This window comes from Mustela erminea, chromosome 6 (genome assembly GCF_009829155.1).
Source record: "Mustela erminea isolate mMusErm1 chromosome 6, mMusErm1.Pri, whole genome shotgun sequence".
NCBI classification, from domain to species: domain Eukaryota; kingdom Metazoa; phylum Chordata; class Mammalia; order Carnivora; family Mustelidae; genus Mustela; species Mustela erminea.
This window is the reverse complement of record NC_045619.1, coordinates 105,298,325-105,321,042: the sequence shown is the minus strand read 5'-3', so window position 1 is coordinate 105,321,042 and position 22,718 is coordinate 105,298,325. Positions and strand designations below refer to the sequence as shown.

Genomic DNA, 22,718 nt, shown 5'->3' with positions numbered 1-22,718 from the left:
ACCTCTTCCCTGTCACCACCATCTCCATCGTCTCCCAGTCTCCTCCAACCCCTCCCTACGCTTCAGGGACCAGACACCGACACACCACAGAAACCACACTTCCACCCTGGATTTTATTGACAGTCATGGTAGTGTTCTTGAGCTGGCTCACATGCATGAGGTCAGCTGGGGCCTAGGGTGGCTCGTAGCAAAGCCGAGGTGTGAGCTAAGGAAGCTAGGCAGGGCAGGGCGCTTTCAGTCTTCTCAAGCCTTGGGCCAAGTTCTTGGCAATGGCTAGTCTCTCTGGCATGATTAGGGACATTATCAGAGAAACGTCTCATGGGAGCACATCTGGGCACCCATTCTTTGCTTCAGATGCATCCACTCCCCCACCCCCAATTCAACTCCTGACCCAACAAAAGACCTTTTTATCAGGATTTCTTCTTGCAGGAAAGCGGACTTGGAAACATGGGAAGGTGGGAGGGATGGGCAATAAGAGAGACCCTAGGAAGCAGATCTGCTTGTCTGGGTGTCTACAGTAAAGGGTCCTTGAGGCAGGTCTCCTGGGCCTGGAAGAAACCGTGCATGGCATGTCCTCCCTTCTCTAGGAATTAAAAGCAAGGAACAGAAGCAAACTGAAATCCCTTGTCATCCCACCCACTTTCTGGCAGTCTCTAGATAATGATCTAAGGAAATAAGCTTACATTTATAATTAGAGGATAATTTGGAGAATATATACTATTTACAAGGGCCACGCTGCAAGGAGCAGGGAAGGTGGGAGACTGCTGGGCTCAGGTGTAAACAGTCTGGGGGGTTTCCTAATCTTTTTTCACCCTTGTTTTTGCTCTTCCCACCTTTCAGTTCCTAGCAGGGAGTGAGGAACTGGATTCTCTGGGGGAGCATTGGTGGCACAGTGACCAGTCACCAGGGCCTCGCTGCCTCCAGAGGGCTCAGTAGTGGCCATGGTGTGACCAGGCAAAGTGGAATTAGAGGAGTGGATGGTCCCTGCCTGTTATTATCACTCCAGATGAGGCTTGGATGGCCCAGCCACATGAGCTCCTGGAAGTGTGGACAGCTTGGGCAGCAAGGGTAAGGCCAGACCTCTACCGCAGCTCAGGAATGAACTGAGCCCAGTTGACGCTGTCAGGGCCCAGAGGATCTTCCTCCAGGCCAGGAAAGCTGATGTCCAGCAGGATCTTGCTGAGGCTGTCATTCATTGTGTCCAGAACCAGGCCTTCTGTCAGAGAACGGTTGGCTACAAGGCTGGTCACCTCTGGCCCAGGGGAGTCAGGCTTGGGGACTTCCATATCTGAGGGAGAAGAGGTGCTGAAGGGGTCAGCAGTGAGGTCAAAAGGCTCCGAATTGAGGAGCTCTCGGGGTGAGTCAAAGAGGGGGATACTTTTCAGCGGGGTGGTGCTAAAATCCGTCAGCCCCAGGGAATCAGGCAGGGGGCAAAAGGCAGCCTGTGTGGCTTGTACTGGGCTGAAGTCTAGCCCCCCTACTTTGGCTGGGGGTGTGAGCCTCCAGGATTCAGGGGTCACGGGGAGGACAGATTTGCTTGGGGTGGAGGAGATGGGCAGCATCTCCTTAATGGGTGTCTTGAAAGGTCCTCCCTCCTCCTGGGAGTAGCCAAGCTGGGAGGCAGGCTCAGAGGACTCTGCGGGCAAAGGGAGCTCTGTGGCTCGCTGGGAAGCCCCAGGGCCCTCGAAGAGCAGCTCGGGCTCGTCCAGACAAGGAGGCAGAAGGTGCTGTTTCCTTCGAGACCGGCTCATCTCCCTCCCCTCCCTTCGTTTAATCACGAGCATTTCCGAGACACACCGGGCTGGGGACTTGAGCCCACCGTAGGACTTCTTGGACCTTGGAGTGGGAGAGTGGGACGAGCCCTCCCAGGAGTGAGACGATTCCTCTTTGACAGACGGGTATGGCGAGGGCCACTCCTCCAAGGGTGGGCTCTCTACTTTGATGGGTCTTCCCAAGGGCAGCATTTCTTCCCCAGGCTGGGGTTCTTCCTCCTTGATGGACTGAATTGGAAGCAGAGGAGACAGCCCTTCTCCAAGCAGGAGCTTGTCTTCTTGCACAGGCCCTGTGGTGGGCAGAGGGGCCACCCCTTCCTCGGCTAGCAGCACCTGAAAGGAAAGCAGGTGTGTGGTGAGAGGGAGCTCTCCAGGCTTTGACACTCACCCCAGTCACCAGGCGGGACACAAGATCATGACTAAAATAAGCCACATGCTGGTACTGGTCCTCTTTTTGGTCTTTTTAAAGTCTTACAAATTATGAAATATGAGAATATATGATGAAGGGCATAGTTCAATTCTGGGGGTCAAAGGTAGAATGTTGTTTAAATATGGCGTTGGTACAATTAGTATGCAGCTGAGAGACCATAAAATTGGATGCCTGTTCCATACCATATACAAAGACTTCAACAGAAAAATTAAAACCATACGAATCCTGAAAGAGAATCTAGGAGACTACATGTACAATCTGAGGGTGGGGGGCGAACTTCTTAAGCAAGACTGGAAACCCAGAAGCTGTAAAAGAGAAGAGAGACATAGTTGACTATATAAAAACTTAAAATCTTTTACTGTGGCAAGAGATTCCATAAACCAAGAGATAAACAACGAAAGTTAAAAAAAAAAAAACAAAAACCAACTTCAGCACCAAGGACAGAGGTTAATATTTTAATAACAAAGAACTTTCACACATTATTATCAAAATCCCCTAGAAAAATGGGCCATGCCTCAACATAACAACCTCGTGGTGAACCATTCTAAGTGACCCAACATAAGGAGAAGGTACTGGCACTTACTGATAAGCAAAGAGAGATAAAATGAAACAAGGAGATATCATTTACACATAGCAAATGGGCAAATATGTAAAAGACTATTAATATCAATTGCTGACAAAGATACAGATCTTGTCACATATTGCTGGTAGAAATGTAAATTGTCGTATTTTTTTTGGAAACCAGATCTATTAAGATTTAATAAAATGGAAAACACATTTCCCCTGGGCAATCTCTTGTCTGGTTTTCTAGCCCACAGAAATAAAAGCCCTTGTAAGAAAGGTACCTACAAAGACATTTATTGCTGTTGTTGTTCATAGGACAAAAAAGCCAGAAACAAAATGTACCCATAAAAGTGGAATGCTAGAAAATTTATGGCCTAGGCACACGGTGGATTATTATGTGACTATTAAGAATCAATGAATTAGAGCCAATGTCAAGTAACTTGGAAGACTCTCTGTGGCAGGAAAGTGTAGCGTGATCCCATTTTGAAGGTTCTGGGTGTCGTATGTACATATATAAAGTGATTATGGCTGTGTGTGTACCTATAGTACGCGAAGAGCGAGGACATATGACAAAAGCAAGCACACTATGCGGTCAGCAACGGGTATCACAGGCACCAGGGGGATATGAGTGAAGGTTGGGGAGGGGAGGCAGAAAGAAGAAAAGGGGAAAAAAAAGACTATAAATAAAACGAAAACAGTATATGGGCTATAGTCACATGGATACATTTAGGTAAAATTACATATGGTGGTATGTATATGTATAATTTTATGTATATTTAAAAAATATTTTTTCAATTAAAAAAAAAATAAAGCAAACCCAAGTCTCTCTAAACTCTAGAGCCCATGCTCTTTCCATCTCAGAGGAGGAGGCAAGGGGGCCCTTTTCTCTGCTTTGTTACCAGTCGGCTTTCGCTCACAAACCCTTCTCTACAGAGTCCAAACTTGGTAGCTCATCACGAGATGGTCTTCACTTAACTCTCCTCACTTTCTCCCCCAAATAGGTCACTGATGCTCAACCAAGGGGTGCTATCCCCACCCTCTCATCCTCTAGGGGACATGTGGCAATGTCTGGACATGTTTTAATTGTCACACCAGGGGAGGCTCCTGGCATGTAGTGGGGAGAGAGAAGGGATGCTGCTAAAAGATCCCTCAGTGGGTAGGACCTTACTTGTCCATCCCCAACAAAGAATTATCCAGTCCTGAATGTCAACAATATGGAGGCTGAGAACCTCCGGAGCTAGACTGACCCAATTGCTCTACCGTTACTAGGTATAAACTGGCATCTCCTGCCTCCACGGCACTGCCCATCAGAATGCTATTGCCACACATGTTTGCTTACCCAAAGGTAGTTCTAATAAACTCATCAGGTGTCTATGGGCTTCTGACATCACTTATACCATAATCCAAGTTCTTCTTTAGCTCTTACAATGCTCTTGAATTCTCCTTTGTCATACAAAGGGAAACGCCTTGTTCTACCCAACTAGATTTATAAGCTTCTCCCGGAACACTTAGCAGAGTGCTTGCAAACTATAGGTTCAACACTTTTAATGGACTGGAGTGTCTCCTCAGAGCAAAACGGAAGCCACTCACCTTGGGGGCGATACGGACTCGCTTGCTGTGGCGGGCAAGCTCTGAGCTCATGAGGGAAGCTGCTAGGGGCAGTGGCACCTTGACCGAGGGCTGCAGCACCAGTGACTGGTTCACTGGGAACTGGATGGGTACCAGGTACGAGCTGACCCGTGGGAGCAGCGGCTTCATCTTCCGCCCTAGGAGGACATGGGAGAGATCAGGAGCAGGGGTCCAGGAATACCGCCCTTCTCAATCCCAGGAGCTCTCTCTCATTCTCTGGACTCAGCGCCCTTTGAGCTTGGCCACAGACTCCCGTAGCCTGGTTGTCTTTAAAATATGCCCCCAGAGCAAGGACTAGCCTGATGCCCACTGTCCCATACTAACGTGCGCCCAGTGGGAGTTCAGTTTTGATGGTCACGTTCCGGCGGAGTTCAGGATTGGGTCGTTTCTGCTGCTGCTTGTGGCAGAGAGGGAGAGAAAGAAACCTGGGTTAATGAGGCAGGGGGAGAGGGCAGGAGAACCCGCCAGCTGCTCCGGTACTGTGCACTGAGCTAACCGACAGCCCAGAAAGAAAAGGCCGGTCTGGGGTGGATGCAAGTGAGCACTGTCTCCAGAGCCTGGTTAGTGGGAACAGGTGGATGGCACACAGACCTACCATGGCAGGACGATCCTACCAACTCATCCATGTGTCCTTGCCACCCCCAGGGGATGCTAAAGCATGGAGCTCTACTAGTGGCAGAGAAAAGCCAGGTAGGAAAGGAAGAGGGATAACTGCTGCCTGCCAGGCCTACACCATGCACTTGAGGTTGCCGTCTTGCACAAAGCCTGTGGCACGTCCTCTTGCCACACTGTGCTCTGCTCCATGACCTTCATTGTGCCCATTGCTGGGGGGAGGAGAAGTGGGCAGGAGCTGGGAGGAACGGGGGCATGAGGTGGCGGCCGTCAATTTCCTTACTCCCAGGAGCTCAGGGTGCTCTGTGCTTAGGGCTGGCAGTCACACAAGCCACATAGGCTCCCTTCCCCTGTCCACTAAAGCCATGCTGCGCGGTGAAAGGAAAACAAGGCCAAGCCCCGAGCCGGGAGGAGAAGAATCTTACTGATTCCAAGTGCTCAGGCGATTGTGGAGACCCTGGGTCCAGTGGCTGGTGGCGGTCAGGCATTGTGGGAGAGAAATGAGATGAAGTTACCACCAGCGTGGTCAGTCTGCCCAGGTTGGGAAAAACAGCTAGTCCTGTTGGATGCTGAGGGTCCCAGGGGACAATGTGCCAGCCCAGGGGAACAGGGATAGCTTGCAAGCTGCCTTGTGGGGACTCTGAAATCCCCAAACAATCACTTCTGAAAAGGTGTTCTGGTGGCTGGTTTCTGGTCTCCAGGCTGAAGAAGGGCTCTTTCAATGCAAGGTTTCTAGACTTTCTCTGTAGGAATCACCTGAAAGGCTTGATAAAAATGCATATACCTGGTCCCATCCCAGACCCACTGAGTCAGAAGCCCCACGATCAGGGCCTGGGACACTCTGTTTTAACAAGCAAGCCCGGGCAATTCTTATCCACAAAGCAGTTCGGGAAACACTGCCAGGGGAAGTCATCTATTTGGATCAGAGCAGCCCTCCCCAAGGCCTGGTATAGCCTAGAAGTGTGTCATTTGGTGTATGTCAACTGTATTTAATTCGGCTAGTTTTATGTAGTTTGTCTCTGGGCTGTCTGGCTTCTAAGTCTGCCCTGGCCAGGTAAGGGCATCACAAGGACAACTTGTTTCCTTTTGAGATGGATCCTAGGACGACCAATTCTGGCCTATTTAGAGGGAACCAGGATACTCACCTTAAACACCTGGTCCAACGTCAAGTAGCGATTGGCACTGGGGTGGATAGTCCAGAAGGAGACCTTGCCATTGGCAGACGTCTCCCGAACAAACATGTCATGGAGAGAAAGGTTGTGGCGGATGGAGTTCTGCAAGGACAGAAAGACAACTACTAGTTAGCTACTTTAGCTTCAGAGTCGTCCCCGAGGGGACATCAGCCTCAGGCCTCCCCCGTTGTAGCCAGCAGTGTCCTCCTCGTCCTCACGGTCTTGCCTAGTGGAGCTCTCTCCCTGCTGTTCCACACCGAGGAGCTGCCAAGCCGGGCCATCAAGCCATCAATCCAATGGCTAATAGTAAAAGAAAAGACCCGGATAGGTATCAGCGGCTAGGAAAGAGGACCGAGGCTGCGAAGCAATCAGTGGCACGTGAAGTGAAGAAACTAAGAAACCAGGAAATTTCATTGAGGTAAGAGTGTGAAGAGTTCTACCACGGAGGAAACAAAACAAAAGAAAACCCTTGCTTGGAGCTGGGTTTTCTGCCTGTCAGAAGCCCAATGCTGTGGCCCTGTCAGTTAGTATGAGTGACAGCAACTCCAAGGGACCTCAGTGTCCCCACAGGTACAATGAAGAGAGAATCTCTGCCTCCTGGAGAAGACATGTGACATTAGAGGAGGTGAATCTTGGGTCATGGACAGCATTTTTTTTTTTTCATTAAGGTCTTTTCGTAAAGCTACTTAGTCACTCCAGCTGCCGTTCAAGTCACATCTGAGAAACATACACTTGTTTACAGTTCCAGCTTTCTCGGCATTGAACTGTTCCTCAGAGCACTGGACACAAGGCCGCACACCTGTGTGGACAAACTGCTGGACAAACTGTCGCTACGGGTTATGTACCTTCCAGCCTGGCTTGGCGATGTGTTTGAAATAGGGGAAGTGGTCCTCGATCCAAGTATAGATGTCTTTCAAGGTCATGCGCTTCCTCTCGGTGCTATTGATGGCGAACTGTATCATGGCCATGTAAGAGTATGGTGGCCGCTCAGACACAGAGTCCTGCCAGGATGTGGATGCTCCCGGGGGCTCCTCGACCTGTGGGTTACGAGATGCCAAAGACAAGGAGAAAAAGAAATGACATGGAAGAGTTCATAAGACCTTCCTGGAGCCCCCTCAAATAACACCCCCTAGAGAAACCTTTTAACTGATGGAATTGTGCTAGAAACCTACTCATCTGAGACAACTATTCCATAGAATAAAATTTTAGGATCAGGAAGCTTAGCAATGATCTAGTCCAGTCCCTGGACAATGTGGAGCCACTTCTGTGTCATTGTTTATTTTGTTGAATATGTTGTCCCATAATAAGTGGAGGTCCAGTCTGCTAGTGGAAACCTCTCAAGAAAGTTTGGGTGTACATGAGGAATTTTTTTTTTTAAGATTTTATTCATTTATTTGACAGAGAGAGACAGTGAGAGAGGGAGCACAAGCAGGGGGAGCGGGAGAGAGAGAAGCAGGCTTCCCACCGGGCAGGGAGTTAGACGCAGGGCTCGATCCCAGGACCCCAGGATCATGACCGAACCAAAGGCAGATGCCTAACGACTGAGCCACCCAGGTGCCTGTACATCAGGATTCTTCGAGCATTGATCTTATCCTAAAATCATGCTCATTTTTCAGACTTGGGAGTCAAGAGACCAACATCTTCATCTGCTCTCTACTACCGATGGGATGTGAATAAACCCATGTCTTTTTGGGGTTTGTATGAGATATTTTTAGGAATATAGGATGGACAAATGTCTGCAAAGCATACATTTGGCTAAGTCTTAGGCAAAGAGCTGATCAGTCACAGTTGAAAAAACTGAGCTCTGGGCTGTCTGGGCGGCCCCGTCAGTTGAGCCTCTGACTCTTGGTTTCAGCTTAGGTCATGATCTCAGGGTCATGGGATCGAGTTCCGGGTTGGGCTTGGCACTAAGCTTGGAGATAGCTTGAGATTGTCTCTCTTCCTCTGCCCCCGCCTCGCCCCTCCGCTCGCCTAATCTCTCACTCTCTCTGGAATAAATAGATGAATAAATCTTTTTCAAAAAAATAGGGGTGCCTGGGTGGCTCAGTGGGTTAAGCCTCTGCCTTCGGCTCAGATCATGATCTCAGGGTCCTGGGATAGAGCCCTGCATCAGGCTCTCTGCTCAGCAGGTAGCCTGTTACCCACTCCCTCTCTCTGCCTGCCTCTATGCCTACTTGTGATTTCTCTCTCCATCAAATAAAAAAATAAGTAAATCTTAAAAAAAAATCTTTTTTCTTTTTTCTTTTTTTTAAAGATTTTATTTATTTATTTGACAGAGAGAGATCACAAGTAGGCAGAGAGGCAGGTAGAGAGAGAGAGAGGAGGAAGCAGGCTCCCTGCCAAGCAGAGAGCCCGATGCGGGACTCGATCCCAGGACCCTGAGATCATGACCTGAGCCGAAGGCAGCGGCTTAACCCACTGAGCCACCCAGGTGCCCCTTAAAAAAAAAAAATCTTAAAAAAAAATAATTTAAAACCTGAGCTCTAACTTTAGAAAGTGCACAAGTTTTAAGTTTTACTTATGCACACATTCATGTAAATTGTCACTTTTAAAGGCTGTGGAATGATAGATTTAAGGGCATATGCAGCAATACGGTAAAAAACACCACCAGGCCGCATAGTTGGGTCAAATTGAATCTGCTTGCCAGACTATTTAAAATGCACATCTATGGGCGCCTGGGTGGCTCAGTGGGTTAGGCCGCTGCCTTCGGCTCGGGTCGTGATCTCAGGGTCCTGGGATCGGGTCCTGCATCGGGCTCTCTGCTCGGCGGGGAGCCTGCTTCCCTTCCTCTCTCTCTGCCTGCCTCGGCCTGCTTGTGATCTCTGTCTGTCAAATAAATAAATAAAATCTTAAAATAAATAAATAAATAAATAAATGAATAAAATGCACATCTAACAACTTTATTTGCTATTAATGTATCTTCTAATAGAACTATCTTCTATTTTAAAAGATTTTTATTTTTTTGACATAGACACAGCGAGACAGGGAACACAAGCGGGGGAGTGGGAGAGGGAGAACAGGCTTCCCGTGGAGCAGCTAGCCCGATGTGGGGCTCGATCCCAGAACCCTGAGATCATGACCTGAGCCGAAGGCAACGCTTGACTTAGCCATCCAGGCATCCCTAATAGGACTGTCTTGTTAAAAATCCTCTATTCCTTCCATATTGTTGGGCTGCCTCTTTAAAGCTCAGTTTCTCCCAACTAAGGAAAGATTTCAACTTCATCATTTCCCGAATATCTACCCAGTACCTGCTAAGCGCAGAGACTAAACTTAGTGTTCATGGAATACACAGTGAGCCAGGAACAGCCGCCCTCAAGGAAATGTCACAGATGGGGCCAAAAAGATGACAGGCACAAAGGTAGCTCAAATGTTATGCAGAATAGCGCTAATCGAAGGGCTAATACCAGAGCTTGGAAATTCTGCTCTACAGGTCACTTGATCCATTTCCCTTCTTAGAAGTGCCCTGCCCTGTCCCCGACTTCCCTAGTGAGAAGTCACCTTTACCTGATTCTGTTCCAGGTGACGATTCTCCTTTTCCTCCATCTCTTGCTTGATGCTGCTGGAACCCAGCCCGTCAGAACTCATCTTTCCAAGCCACTGGATGTTGGTCAAGCTGTTGTCGAGAATGCAGCCTGCCGCCTCGCCACCAGCTAGAGAGTAAACAACCCAAGATGCCACTTAGCTGCCTGATCCCTGTGCCTGGCAGGCCCATAAAAATTGGTGGGTAGGGAGCATCTCTCCAAACCTCTACCCGTAGGGACAGGGAACACGTGCTGTATCTATTGTGGTCCTCAGGTACTCTGCCCCATTACAGATCTCAGGAGAAATTCAGGAGCCACACTGAGCCTGAGAGATCAGTCAAGGCAACTTTACCAAAGCGTTAGTATTTGTGCAAAGTCACTTTTCCTCCTCATGCTTCCATTTTCTCCTTTATTAAAATGGAGAAAGATTCCTATTTCCTTATATGGTCAACGGGGAAGAGAACAGCAAAAAAACCCCAAAAAACCAAAAAAACAAAAAACAAATCCTTTCCTAATATAAAGAAAAATAAGAGAAATGCTAAATTATAATTTGGGCAGTTTCGATGGTGCCCAAAGGATCTGGGTCAAGGATTTGGGATGAAGAAAGACAAGACTTTCCCCTGGTTCAGGCTAGGTGCCTATCTGTTAAGTACCAATGTGACGGACTGCAGTCCTTGCTACCAGAGAGGAAAGGCGGGGCTCCTCACCCCTTTGCCTTGCAGACCACATACCACAGCTCTCCCATCTCTGCCCGGGAAGGGCTCCAGGTGGTCTAGGAAGATTCACATCCCTAGCTGCAGGCTTTGGTCCCAGGGTCTCGGTGACCACTTCTGTCCTCTTGGGATCATTGCTGGTTTGGGCTTGAGGCTGGGGTCCTGGAGGGTGAGTGGGGGCTCCCCCACAGCTGATGAGGATGAACTTGTTGGGCCCACTGCTGCCACTCTCTTTTCCTTTGGCGGTCAATGCTGTGATGATGCTCTGGATATTGGCATTGTTAGGGACGGCCACCACTTGGGTGTTGGGCATGGTGGGGTGGTTAATGATCTTGATCCCAGCTGGAAACTTGCAGGAGTTGGACTCTGCCGCCTCCTTGGAGGCCTGTGCTTGACCAGGCTCTTGTTGGGCAGGGGGCCTCTTAGGTTCCTCTCCTGATGTTTCACCTTGGGCATTTTGAACAGGAACGGGCAGCCTCCGTCTTTTGAGAATCAGTGGCCGACGGGGGCTTGTTTTCATTATGAATCTGTGCTTTCACTCTCCATTGAGAATCACAAGCACGGGCCCTGGAAAGTGCAAGGAACAGCAGGATGTCAGAAATCTGTTAGGCTGAGAAGGAGGTACTGCTAGAGAGAGGCATTCCTCTTTCCATGACCAAAAGCATGAGCCCACAGGCCCAGGTTAATGATCCCTGGGCCTCTGTAAAGACCTCAAACAATAAGGAGATGAATTCTATGACAAAAGAAAGCTAAAACTGAAGCATTTCAAAAGGGGAAAGCAGGGTTGAACGGAGGTCAAAATGACCAAAGGTCTTCCCGAAGCTTAAGAATGTCTGGCTACAGGGGCGCCTGGGTGGCTTAGTTGGTTGGGCAGCTGCCTTCGGCTTGGGTCATCATCCTGGAGTCCTGGGATCGAGTCCCACATCGACTCCCAGTTCTACGGGGAGTCTGCTTCTCCCTCTGACCTTCTCCTTGCTCATGCTCTCTCTCTCTCAAATAAATAAATAAAAATATTAAAAAAAAAAAAAAGAATGTCTGGCTACAGAAATGAATGGGACAGTTACAAAAATGTGGAAATTTTTATGATTGTTTATTATAGTACAGATCACTTTCAGTGACTCTAGGGACAGGGATGCTGGAATAGGAGGACATTTGGCAATTTGAGGACCAAACTCTAATCCCATAATGTATTTTAGGATTGAAAAAGCCTGTATATTTTTATGTCATCTCAGTCTATAAATAAAAGGATGTGTCCATAGGATCAGAGGAGAAAGGCAGAGTGCACTACTGCTCCCTTGCCATTGCCTCCCACTTCACAAGACCTCAGAAGAAAACAGAAACTGCTCTATTCAATGAGGCCCATGGTGCTATTCATCTCACAGGCTATTATCCTTGCTGGTAAAAGCAAGAGTACACTTTTCTTTCACAATTTGCAAAATATTTCTATAGTGACATTTTAGTACTTGCATGTGCTTATTCATATTTTAACTTTCTAAGCATGTCACCCGATTGCTTGATTTCTCTTCCAGAACCAAGACTGCATTCCCTATCTCTCGGCCAACAGAATGTGCTGTCATCAATATGCTAAGTTGGCTTTGTCATGTTAAGGAAAATAGTTTTATCTTTTTTTTTTTTAAGATTTTATTTATTTATCAGAGAGAGAGAGAGGGGGAGAGAGCGAGCACAGGCAGACAGAATGGCAGGCAGAGGCAGAGGGAGAAGCAGGCTCCCCACCGAGCAAGGAGCCCGATGTGGGACTCGATTCCAGGACGCCGGGATCACGACCCTAGCCGAAGGCAGCCGCTCAACCAACTGAGCCACTCAGGCGTCCCAATAGTTTTATCTTTTTAAAAAAATGTGTTGGGGCGCCTGGGTGGCTCAGTGGGTTAAAGCCTCTGCCTTCGGCTCAGGTCATGATCCCAGGGTCCTGGGATCGAGCCCCGCATTGGGCTCTCTGCTTGGCAGGGAGCCTGCTTCCCCCTCTCTCTCTACCTCTCTGCCTACTTGTGATCTCTGTCTGTCAAATAAAATTTAAAAAATAATTAATTAAAAATAAAAAAATAAAAATGAAAAAATAAAAAAAATGTGTTTATTGGGCGCCTGGGTGGCTCAGTCACTTAAGCATCTGCCTTCAGCTCAGGTTATGATCCAGGGGTCCTGGGATCAAGCCCCACATTGGGTTCCCTGCTCAGCGGGGGAGTCTGCTTCTCCCTCTACTCCTCACCCTGCTCTCCTGCTCTCTCTCTCAAATAAATAAAATCTTAAAAAAATTTTTTTGTGTTTGTTGATTTTAATAGACACACAGAATACTCTGCCATCCTGTAAAATCATGTAATCCTCTTTAAAGGTACTTTGACAGAAAAATGGGCTGTGTTAGGAAATCCAGTATCTCCCTAAAAATGTCTGTCACAGCCCAATGACATTTGCCACCTGCTTTGAGTTCACAGGCTCTCTCCACTCGCCCCCTCCCTTTCCTTTATAACTAGGTTTCCTCTACTTTCAAATCTGTTTTATTTCTACCTCCGGTCTCTTTGGGCTTGCCTCCCTCCCTCCCTTCCTCCCTCGCCCACCAATGAGGAAATACTATTATTCCTTCCCCATCCCCAAAAGGTATCTTCCGGGTCTAAGGCTTAATTTTGTTTTCAACTCTCTGACCAGTCTCTTCCTATCATGTCCAACTCTTTAATCTAAGCTAGGGGACTTCAGAGTGACCCCTCTGACACCACTGCCCATCCTGACCAGGGAAACCTTGCAGGTTCTCAGGAACCGGGAGAAGGGCCCTGGAAAAGGATGGGTGGAGGCAGTGCTGCTCAGTGGTGAGAGCGCTTGGGAGGAGCGGAGGGTGTGGACAGTTTTGTCTTTGACTTAATGCAGAATAAGCTCAATCTTCACGCCAGCCACGGCCGGCCTAGAAAAGTAGGCCAGCAGCAACAGCAGCCCCGAGGTTATGGGCAGGACGCAGAGGTCAAACTTCCAGGGAAGGCCAAGAGGTGTTGTGAGGAAGAAGCAAGGACAAGGCCAGGAGGTTGGAGGCAGAAAAAGTTTGCACCCTCTCCCAGCCCTCCTTCCCGTGGGGCCCCAAACCTCCACTCCGGTCCCCCGCCCTGCCGCTAGACCCCCTGACCTCGACGCCCGAGCCCGGGCTCCCTTGCCTCTGCCCGGGCCCCGGCTCCGACTCCATTCCTCCGCGCCCCCCCAGCCCCCCCCGCCCCGCTCACCTCCCGTCTGCAGCCGCCGCCGCTGCTGCTGGGCTGTGGCTCTGAGGGCGGGCTCCGGGCTCCTCCAACCTGGGGGCCGAGCCAGGGGCCCGGACAGGGACTCGCGCCAGGCCGGCCGGGTCCCCGGCGGTGCGGGAGGGGTGGGGAATCCCGGGGGATCCCGGGAGGGGAGGGGTCCCGGGCCAGGAGGCCGGGGGTGGGGTCGGGCACCGGAGCTTTCAGTTTGTTCCGCTGTTTGAAATTGGCGCCGGCGGAGCGTTGCGGTCACGTGACGGAGCGTCGCCAATCGGCGGCCGTCCTTGTCTCAGCGTTCCGGGCTCGAAAGCCGCTGCGGCCCAGGGGAGCGGCGGCCGGGACGCCGCCGGGCGGGTAAGGCGGGCAGGCGGCCGGCTCGTGGGGAGGGGGGCGGCCGGGGGCGGCCTGGAGGGCGCAGGAGGGGCCCCCGCGGCGGGGGGCGGCCGGGCCGGCGGGGGCGGCGGGGAGACGGCGCTGCCCGGGCCGGGGCCCTCAGCCTGCGCTCCCTCGCGCGTTCCGGGTCGCTGTCCTGCGCCCGCCCCCCGGCGCCGCTCTTCCCGCCTCTCTCGTGGTCCTCCTCCGGCCCTTTCAAAGCCTCCCGGGTTTGACTTCCCTCCTGGGGGGAAACGACTCCTTGCCCTGCCGACGAACAATCGTCTGGCCGCCTCGACTAGTCAACCGGCGTGTCATCTTGTTTAAGCTTCCTCCATCTTAAAGAAAACTCCACTCCATGATAATACTTGATTAACTTGGTCGACACATTTTGTTGAGCACCTACTATGTGCCAGGCCCAGCTAGGATAACAGTGGTAGTAGGGGAGGTTCTTTCCTTACCCCGTATACAGTCTGACGGGAAGAGAGGAGACAACAGCCATTTTTGAAGAATCGAATTAAGCAAGAGGAGAATTATAGCTGTGAAGGGATAAATTAGAGAGGTCATTGATGACTGAGTATCTACGATAAGATTTTGCCTTCGGTAGGTCAGGAAAGGCTTTTCTGAGATGGTGTGCAAAGGCTGTGTGGCAGGAAGAAAATTGGGGGTGTACAAAGACTGAAGAATAGCGCAGGAGCCAGGGCTGAGAGACCTGAACAGAGTGTGGTGTGAGACGAAGCTGGAGCTAGAGGAAATAGAATCTTAGCCATAACTGAGGGAGTTTGGGCCTTATCCAGAAATCAGAAATTTTAAGCTGTGAGTCAAGATCAGATTTGCATTTTTAAAAGCTTCCCCTGCAGGGGGTGCTGGAGTGGATTAGGGTAGACCCGTTTAGGCTACTGCAGTACTCCAGATCAGGACTGTTGGAACTTCAAAGGTGGTGGGGAGAGAAAGAGCAATGAGTGAGAGGCGAAAGGGGCATTATTGAAGACATGCTTAAGAGGTAAGATTGTCAGGGCTTGATGATGTTGGATGGGGACAGAGGTGGGACAAGTCAAGGTTTCTGGCTGCGTAACTAGATGAATGATAATACCATACCCCGAGCAAGGGCCTTGGAAGATAATCACCTGTGGAGCGGGTGCAGGGGAGATGATAATTAATTCAGTTTTAAATATATTGAGTTATGGGGCACCTGGGTGGCTCAGTGGGTTAAGCCTCTGCCTTCTGCTCAGGTTGTGATCTCAGGGTCCAGGAATTGAGCCCGACATTGGGCCCTCTGCTCAGCAGGGAGCCTGTTCCCACCCCCTCTTATACCACCCCCCCCCCCGCCTGTCTCTCTGCCTACTTGTGATCTCCACTGTCAAATAAAGAAATAAAATCTATAAATTTGTTGAGTTTGAGGGCACCTGGGTGGCTTTGTTAAGTGTCTGCCTTTGGCTTGGGTCTTGATCCTGGGGTACAGGATCGATCCCTTCATCTGACTCCCTGCTCAGCAGGGAGTCTGCAACCTCTCCCGATGCTTGTGTGCTTTCTCTCTCTCTGTCAAATAAGTAAAAAAATAAAACCTTAAAAAGGAAAAAAAGATATTTAGAGTCAACTGGAAAATTTAAAATATATAAATAAGTTGAATTTCAGCTGTATTTGAGACAGCTAGTTGGTGTCAAGTAGGCAGTGGGTATGTGGGTACTGAGTGTAGAGAATTCTAAGCTGAGCGTATAAATACTTAAGTCATCCACTTGTAGTTGTGAGCCGATAATTGCCTATGAAAGGTGTGTAAAGTAAGAAGAGCTCCAAAACACAGCCAGACAGAAAGGTTTTAGAGAGCAAACAGGACTGACCTGCGACTGTGGCATGAAGAGAATGGATGCAGACATATATAGGTTTGTATGTTCGGTATCTGGAAAGTGAGAGTATTTTCTTTGGTGTCTCTTGCATTCTTTGTGGAGCAGGAAGTAAGGTCATTTGTTAAGAGGGATGGGGAGTTTTAAGGTTTTAAGAAAGTGGAAATATCTTTTTTTTTTTTTTTTTAAAGATTTTACTTATTTATTTGACAGACAGAGATCACAAGTAGGCAGAGAGGCAGGCAGAGAGAAGGGAGGAAGCAGGCTCCCCATGGAGCAGAGAGCCCGACGCGGGGCTCGATCCCAGGACCCTGGGATCATGACCTGAGCCGAAGGCAGAGGCTCTAACCCACTGAGCCACCCAGGCGCCCCAAAAGTGGAAATATCTTAAGATAATCTTCAGATAATGAGTTGATGAAGGAAACATAGTAAGATTACTGCCGAGCAATGTCAGGTCTATTGGAGGCTGGCTAATGTCAACACTTTGACTGGAGTCATTGCTATTGCTGTCCTCTCTCCACGGGACTCCTGCAGCAGCACTTTAACCGGGCACCCTGCTTCCTTTCTCCACGCCTGCTCTCCCAACCCACCTGTTCTTACAGACTGTCTGAAGCTATCATTGTAAAATATAAATGTCGCTTCCCTGTCCAGAGCCTTGCCGTGGCTTCCTGTCACACCAAGAATAATTAAGTCCAGAGTCCTTCACCTTGCCTGTGAAGCCCTGTGTCACTTGAACTGGTTCTCCTCTTCTCTCCTTTCTTCATTTCAGGTCTTTGCACAAATATCACTTTTTCAGTCGCCCTCCCTGACAACCCTGTCTAATAGAACACTGAGTTGGGTCAACCCCTTATCCTGTTTGGTTTTTCTCCATAGACACTTCCCAGCTAGGATGTAAGCACCATGAGGGCAGGGATTTCATTTTGTTCTCTGGTTTATATTTCCAGCCCCAGGAACAGGGCCTAGCACTGTCGGCACTCAGTAAGTGTTGGTTGAATGGCTGAATGAACAAACAGCTGGGTGTATTACCTGTGTTCTCCCTAAAAATGTTAGTTCCTGAGTTTTGTCCTTTCTTTTTCCTTTACCTGTATGTCCGCTGCCTAGTGACATAAGTAACATAAGACTATGTTACTTTTTATTGTTGACTGACTGAATGAGTCATGAATGTGTGGTGGGACCCATCTGCCCTGTTGGGGGACTTTGCTAGATGCTCAGCTGCACCTCCCATGCAACTCTCTGTTGCATGCAGACTTCTCTCCCACGCTTCCACTGATGAAGCTCTTACTAAAGTCGATCTGGTTACTAGATCTGGCCACTTTTTTCAGACTTTTTATTACTCCATAGGCCTGTTGATCCTGCTTCTGTGTCTAGTCCCCATTTCCACTGACATAGCCCAGATTCAGGCCTGATCATTTCTCACTTAAGTAACCTCCTAAAACCTGACCCCCTACTTCCACAGTACTCCCTCTCCTTCCACACTGTTGCCAGGATGACCTGTCTAAAAGACAAAAACAACTAATTATGACATTTATGAAACAATTGAAAATTTGAACAGGTCTAGGTATTTGATAATACATATTTTAATTTGTCAAAGAGAGCACAAGCAGGGGGAGTGGCAGGCAGAGGAAGAAGCAGGCTCCCTGCTGAGCATGGAGCCCTATGTGGGACTTGATCCCAGGACCCTGGGGTCATGACCTGAGCCAAAGGTAGAAGCTTAACCCACTGAGCTACCCAGACATCCCTGGATATTTGATAATATTAAGGAATAAATATATACACATACATATATATATAAAATTAATGGAGATGATATAATGGTTGGCAATATCATCTTCATAATACCGGAGTAGAGGAAGTGGATGAAGGGTGTGATGGATCCAGATGGCTATGGGTTGATGATCGTTGCAGCTGGGTGATGGGTACATGGGGGCTCATAGTATTCATCCTCCTTTTTTGTATGTTCAAAATTATCTGAAGAGAAAGTTAAAAAAAAACAAACCAAGTGTGATCACATCGTTCTGCTTGAAAATCCTCAGCGACTACTTAGGCTAGAGTCCAAACACGTATGGCACACCTGCTTTTTCTTTTTCTTTTCTTTTCTTTTTTTTTTTTTTTTTTTAAGATTTTATTTATTCAGTTGAGAGAGAGAGAGAGAGACAAAGAGAGCACACAAGCAGGGGGAGAGGCAGAGGCAGAAGGAGAAACAGGGTCCCCTCTGAGAGCCGGATGTGGGGTTCGATCCCAGGACCTGGAGATCATGACCTGAGCCGAAGGCAGCCACCTAACCATCTGAGCAACTCCCCGGCACCCCACACCTGCTTCTTCTGACTTGACCCTGACACGGGTCCAGCCTCTGAGGTTTTGCATCTGACTTTGCATATGCTGTGTCCTGCTTCATGGAGTCTATGATACCTTGAATTCACGGTCTTGTCTCCGGGCCTCTGTATGTGCTGTTCCTCAGCCTGGAGGCTTTCCCTAGCCCTTCTCTACTAGGTCACGTATTACCCTCTGTAGAAGGCCTCCCCCGCAGTACGTGGAAGCATTCTTTATCATAATCTTCTGTCTCTCTCTGCTAGCCTCTCAGTTCTTTGAAGACAGGCACAATCTTACCTTTGTGTCCCTACAAGCACTTGGCACTTGATAAATGATCGTAGAATCAATGGTTATGCATCTTTAAATTCCCAACACCCAGCATGGCATCCAACACATGCTGGATCAGTGTGCACTGAATGAACGTTGTTGAACGGGAACTCCTGTGTTTTTACTCTGGTGGTCGTAGGGATAGGAAGCTGTGCTCCCTGCAGTGTGGAGGTAGGGGTGGTAATTGATAGTAGAACTGGTTGACAGAGGATGAGCAAGAGCTGGGGACGTAATCCTCAGAATTGTCTCCCACCTTTTGTTTTTTCCCCCTCTGCAGGCATGGGTTGGAATCGGAGCCTGAACTCCGATCTGACTACAACCAGCATCATGCGGTTACTAACTGCTCTTCATTCACCTATTGATGCCTCCCAGAAAAAAACGCCGCCAGCGTTCCCAGAAAGGCCAGCTGCTATTCCAAGAACCACCACTGGAGGGCCCCAAACACCACTATGGCTCTCCCCAGCTTACCATCACGCACACGAGACAGGTGCCCAGCAAGCCCATTGACCATAACACCATCACTTCCTGGGTAGGCCATGGGATTCTTACTTTGACTTTTGCTTGGTTAGGCTTTTCAGAATGCTGCCACTTCTGCCCCTTAAGCCAGGGCCTCCAAAGGTTCCTGGGGGCTGGGATAAGGAGGCAATGTATTCTTTTTGTTATCAGCCATCTTTGTATATTTTCTTTTCCTTTTTCTTTTCTTTTTAAAGATTTTGTTTATTTATTTGACAGAGAGAGAGATCACAAGTAGGCAGAGAGGCAGGCAGAGAGAGGGAATAGGGGAAGCAGGGTCCCCACTAAGTAGAGAGCCTGACAAGGGGCTTAATCCCAGGACCCTACGACCATGACCTGAGCCAAAGGCAGAGGCTCAATCCACTGAGCCACCCTGGTGCCCTGTATATTTTCTAAGTTCACGCTGAGGCAAAAGCTGCTTGGAGTAGGAGTCTTTCCCTCCACATTCTTCTTAAAGAGTTCAGTATAAAAGTTTCATTACCCAGTAGGTCACTGAAGCAGCCAGATAAATGGCAGAATGATAAAAAAATGAGATTGTTCCTCAAGCTTCACTTGAGAGGTAAACTATTTAACTAGGTATGGTATTTACAGTTTAATAGAGTAAACCTGGGAAAAAACCCACAGAAATGACATGTCATATTTTGACATGACATATTTTGACATATTTCAAGGCTCTAGGAAGAGAATACAGCTACTGTCAGGGCAGTAGTATAGCCAGAGGGCCAGACAAAAGCATAAACTTCACTTAAGAGTGCTTAATAAATATAGCTTGTTCAGGATTGCTTGGAAGAAACAAATATTTGCTTCAGAATTGTAGAAGAAACTGAAATGTTAGAATCCCGTGGGTGAGGAGTGAACATTTAGAGAACTCTTCATGTGTTGGGTGTTTTTTTTTTGGTTGTTTTTTTTGTTTTGTTTTGTTTTAATTAATTAATTAATTAATTAGACAGAGAGAGATCACAAGTAGGTAGAGAGCCAGGCAGAGAGAGAGGAAGGGAAGCAGGCTCCCTGCTGAGCAGAGAGCCCGATGTGGGACTCGATCCCAGGACCCTGAGATCATGACCTGAGCCGAAGGCAGCGGCTTAACCCACTGAGCCACCCAGGCACCCTGTTGTTTTTTTTTAAAGAAGAGTTGTGTGGGTTTTGTTTTTTTTTTTTAAGTTTATTTTTTTTAAGTTTATGCAGAGAAGCAGGCTCTCCACTGAGAAGAGAGCCTGATGGGGGCTCAGTCCTAGGACACTGAGATCATGACCTGCGCCGAAGGCCGAGCCTTAACCCACTGAGCCACCGAGGCACCCCCATGTGTCAGGTCTTAATGCTAGCTGCTTCCCAAACATGATCTCATTCCCTATTCTTGAACTCAGCATTCACTCCACTGGGGGCCTTCTTCGTGCCAGGCACTCTGCCAGGTTCTGGGCATCAAAGGTGAGGAAGATTGCTGGTCTCTACCCTCAAAGTTTAAAGATTGTTAAACAAGTTGTGGTGCTATAAAGTAAAGGAGGCATTGTCCCTTTTCTTAAACACAAGGAAGCGGAAAGCCAGAGAGATCGAATTACTTGCCCAAAGCTCATATCCCTTTATTTTAGTATCCTTTTAGAGGGATATTTTGTTCTGTGGCCATTACTATAGTGGGCCCCCATTTAGAATTCTGGTCCTTTAGTATAGTTTCCACCCTCAGGTTCCTACTTGATAGCTGGCTTGCCTCACTTCTTTTTGGTTTTTGTTTTTGATCCTTAAGGTATCACCTCAGTTTGATACGACAGCAGAAGGCTGGTTCCCAGTGAACCAGAAGCGTCATCATCAAAACCAGGCAAGACATTCAAGTCGAAAATCCACCACCTCCAAGTTCCCACATCTAACATTTGAGAGTCCGCTGCCTTCCTCCGGTTCAGCCGCACTTGGGATGCCCTTGGCCAGGGAATGCCCTGGTCAGTCAGAAAAGCGCATTTCTGGAAGGTCCTTAGTTCCAATGCTCAGTCCTCAAAGCTGTGGGGAAGTGTCAGCACACGTGCTTCAAAACTTACCTTACGTATTCATTCCACCTGATATCCAGACCCCAGAGTCATCGTTTGTGAAGGAGGGGCCCGTTTCCCCCGATCAGAGGGAACGTAGCCTTCTGAGCGGCTCCTTCCACACTAGTACTCCCAAGAGCCCAGAGGCTGGGCCTGTTCTAGTTAAAGACACCCCTGAAGAGAAGTATGGGATCAAGGTCACATGGAGGAGACGACGCCACTTGTTTACTTACCTCAGGGAGAGAGGGAAGCTGAACAAAAACCAGTTCCTTGTGAAGAACTCACTGGATTCCTCAGACTCCAGCAGTCTTGAGAAATTTTCATGAAGTTGCTAAAGTACTTTTCTGGCTCGCAGGAGAGTACATTAGGAGAATAAAACGGAAATAAAACCAATAACCTCAATAGAAAAAAGATGTCTTAACCAGAATTTTGGAGTCATAAGGGAATTCAATTCCCAGATTTGCTTTTTAAAATATCTTTCCCTAGAAAGTTTTTAGTGTCAGAAACAGTTCATTTTTTTTTTACATTAACTGTTTAAAATTTTAAAGTATCTTGTAACTATTTAAAATGTATGTAAATAAATGGTTGCAGAAAGGTTTTAGAGACCCCTGCTTCTGATTACCAATCACTCAGCAATACTGCCTTCTCCACAAAAGGTCTGTCTTCATTGTTTTTTAAAAACCACTAATTAATCCTCTAATCACCTCATTCAAACTAATTCATTCCACATTTTTGAGTACAATCTCTGTGTCAGGCTCAGCAGCAGCTTCCTTTATGATATGATGGGTAGGGAAACATTAAAGCAAACTCTGCAACTTTGTAGCTGAGCTGTCCCCTCTGCAACCTTGCTCCTCTGCTCAAAGGCCAAGGTGAGGAAAGGCAGCAAGCCCTAACTGAATACAATGGGGTCAGGGGTCATAAAGGGGATGTAGATAAGTTGCTTAGGTTTGCCGTATTTTGGTTTTTTTATTTGCATCCAAACTAATCTGTAAATATCAAATAGGATGGGAAAATGATTTCTTGAAATGTATGTAATTAAATATGGAAACTTCTCAGAGAAGACTACTTACTGTGACAAGAGCACGTCCACCCAGTCCGTTGCCCTTTCACCAATACAGATAACATCTCTTTCAACTGCATCTGTTCAGTTTTAAGCACCTACTCTGTCTGGTTTAGCCGGAGCTAAACAAGCAGGGATTATTCTGTTTATTTCACAGATGGGACTCTGAAGCCCCCATAATCAACTGTGTTTAGGGTCCCCCAGAGAGCGGAGGCTGACACATCAAAGGGATGCTCTGCTCTCCCAGCTTGTGCCAACTTCTGTGCCTCTTAGAAAGGCAAACCAGTGTGGAAACAGCTGACCTCCGAATGCTATAAAGAAAGACAACATGCAGTAACTTGTGCCAGGGTGTTTTGTAGGGCTTACAATAATACGTACATTGGTGGTGAGAAAGGAAGTGGCGACAAGATTTATTGGAAATGAGAGTACATATTTGGATAGGGAATCTCGTGGGATATGGATGTTTGAAGATCATCCACAGAGAGGTAAACGGGAAAGGTTCTTAAAATCTGTAGAATTGATCCAGCAATGCTGTAAAGGCTTGGGCTGGAGTAGGGAAGGCGGAAGGAATTTTGTGCAGTTGGAATGCGATACCAGATAACTATGAAAGATGCATTCAACGGCAATGACTGCTGTA

General features: G+C 48.1%; 2 protein-coding genes across 8 annotated transcripts; one reads left to right on the top strand and one right to left on the bottom strand.

Annotated features, from left to right (window-relative positions):
• Positions 1–94: 94 nt before the first annotated feature.
• On the bottom strand, positions 95–13,906 carry FOXM1 (forkhead box M1). Of its 6 annotated transcripts, none has more exons than XM_032349105.1 (9): positions 13,632–13,906; positions 10,408–10,980; positions 9,684–9,829; positions 7,025–7,216; positions 6,153–6,281; positions 5,433–5,477; positions 4,720–4,792; positions 4,357–4,532; positions 95–2,105 (listed from the first exon to the last, which is right to left on the bottom strand). In XM_032349105.1, exons 2-9 carry the CDS (start codon positions 10,931–10,933, stop codon positions 1,083–1,085), a joined length of 2,310 nt encoding a protein of 769 aa, XP_032204996.1. In that variant the 5' UTR covers positions 10,934–10,980; positions 13,632–13,906; the 3' UTR covers positions 95–1,082. The 6 variants fall into 6 exon arrangements, with proteins under 6 accessions (XP_032204996.1, XP_032204997.1, XP_032204998.1 ...); XM_032349106.1 differs by having other exon boundaries at positions 4,720–4,789; XM_032349107.1 differs by having other exon boundaries at positions 10,432–10,980.
• Positions 13,893–22,155, top strand: RHNO1 (RAD9-HUS1-RAD1 interacting nuclear orphan 1). 2 transcript variants are annotated; one of them, XM_032349122.1, is made up of 3 exons: positions 13,893–14,000; positions 18,774–18,983; positions 20,748–22,155. In XM_032349122.1, exons 2-3 carry the CDS (start codon positions 18,858–18,860, stop codon positions 21,345–21,347), a joined length of 726 nt encoding a protein of 241 aa, XP_032205013.1. In that variant the 5' UTR covers positions 13,893–14,000; positions 18,774–18,857; the 3' UTR covers positions 21,348–22,155. The 2 variants fall into 2 exon arrangements, with proteins under 2 accessions (XP_032205013.1, XP_032205012.1); XM_032349121.1 differs by having other exon boundaries at positions 18,774–19,025; positions 20,748–22,147.
• Positions 22,156–22,718: the final 563 nt, after the last annotated feature.

Coding starts and splice junctions, on each gene's coding strand:
- FOXM1 (XM_032349105.1), bottom strand. CDS start 10,933: ATGAAAACAAGCCCCCGTCGGCCACTGATTCTCAAAAGACGGAGGCTG. Junction 7,217..9,683: donor GTCACCTGGAACAGAATCAG/GTAAAGGTGACT, acceptor CGTAACCCACAG/GTCGAGGAGCCCCCGGGAGC. Junction 5,478..6,152: donor CGTTGGACCAGGTGTTTAAG/GTGAGTATCCTG, acceptor GACCGCCACCAG/CCACTGGACCCAGGGTCTCC.
- RHNO1 (XM_032349121.1), top strand. CDS start 18,858: ATGCCTCCCAGAAAAAAACGCCGCCAGCGTTCCCAGAAAGGCCAGCTG. Junction 19,026..20,747: donor ATAACACCATCACTTCCTGG/GTAGGCCATGGG, acceptor TTGATCCTTAAG/GTATCACCTCAGTTTGATAC.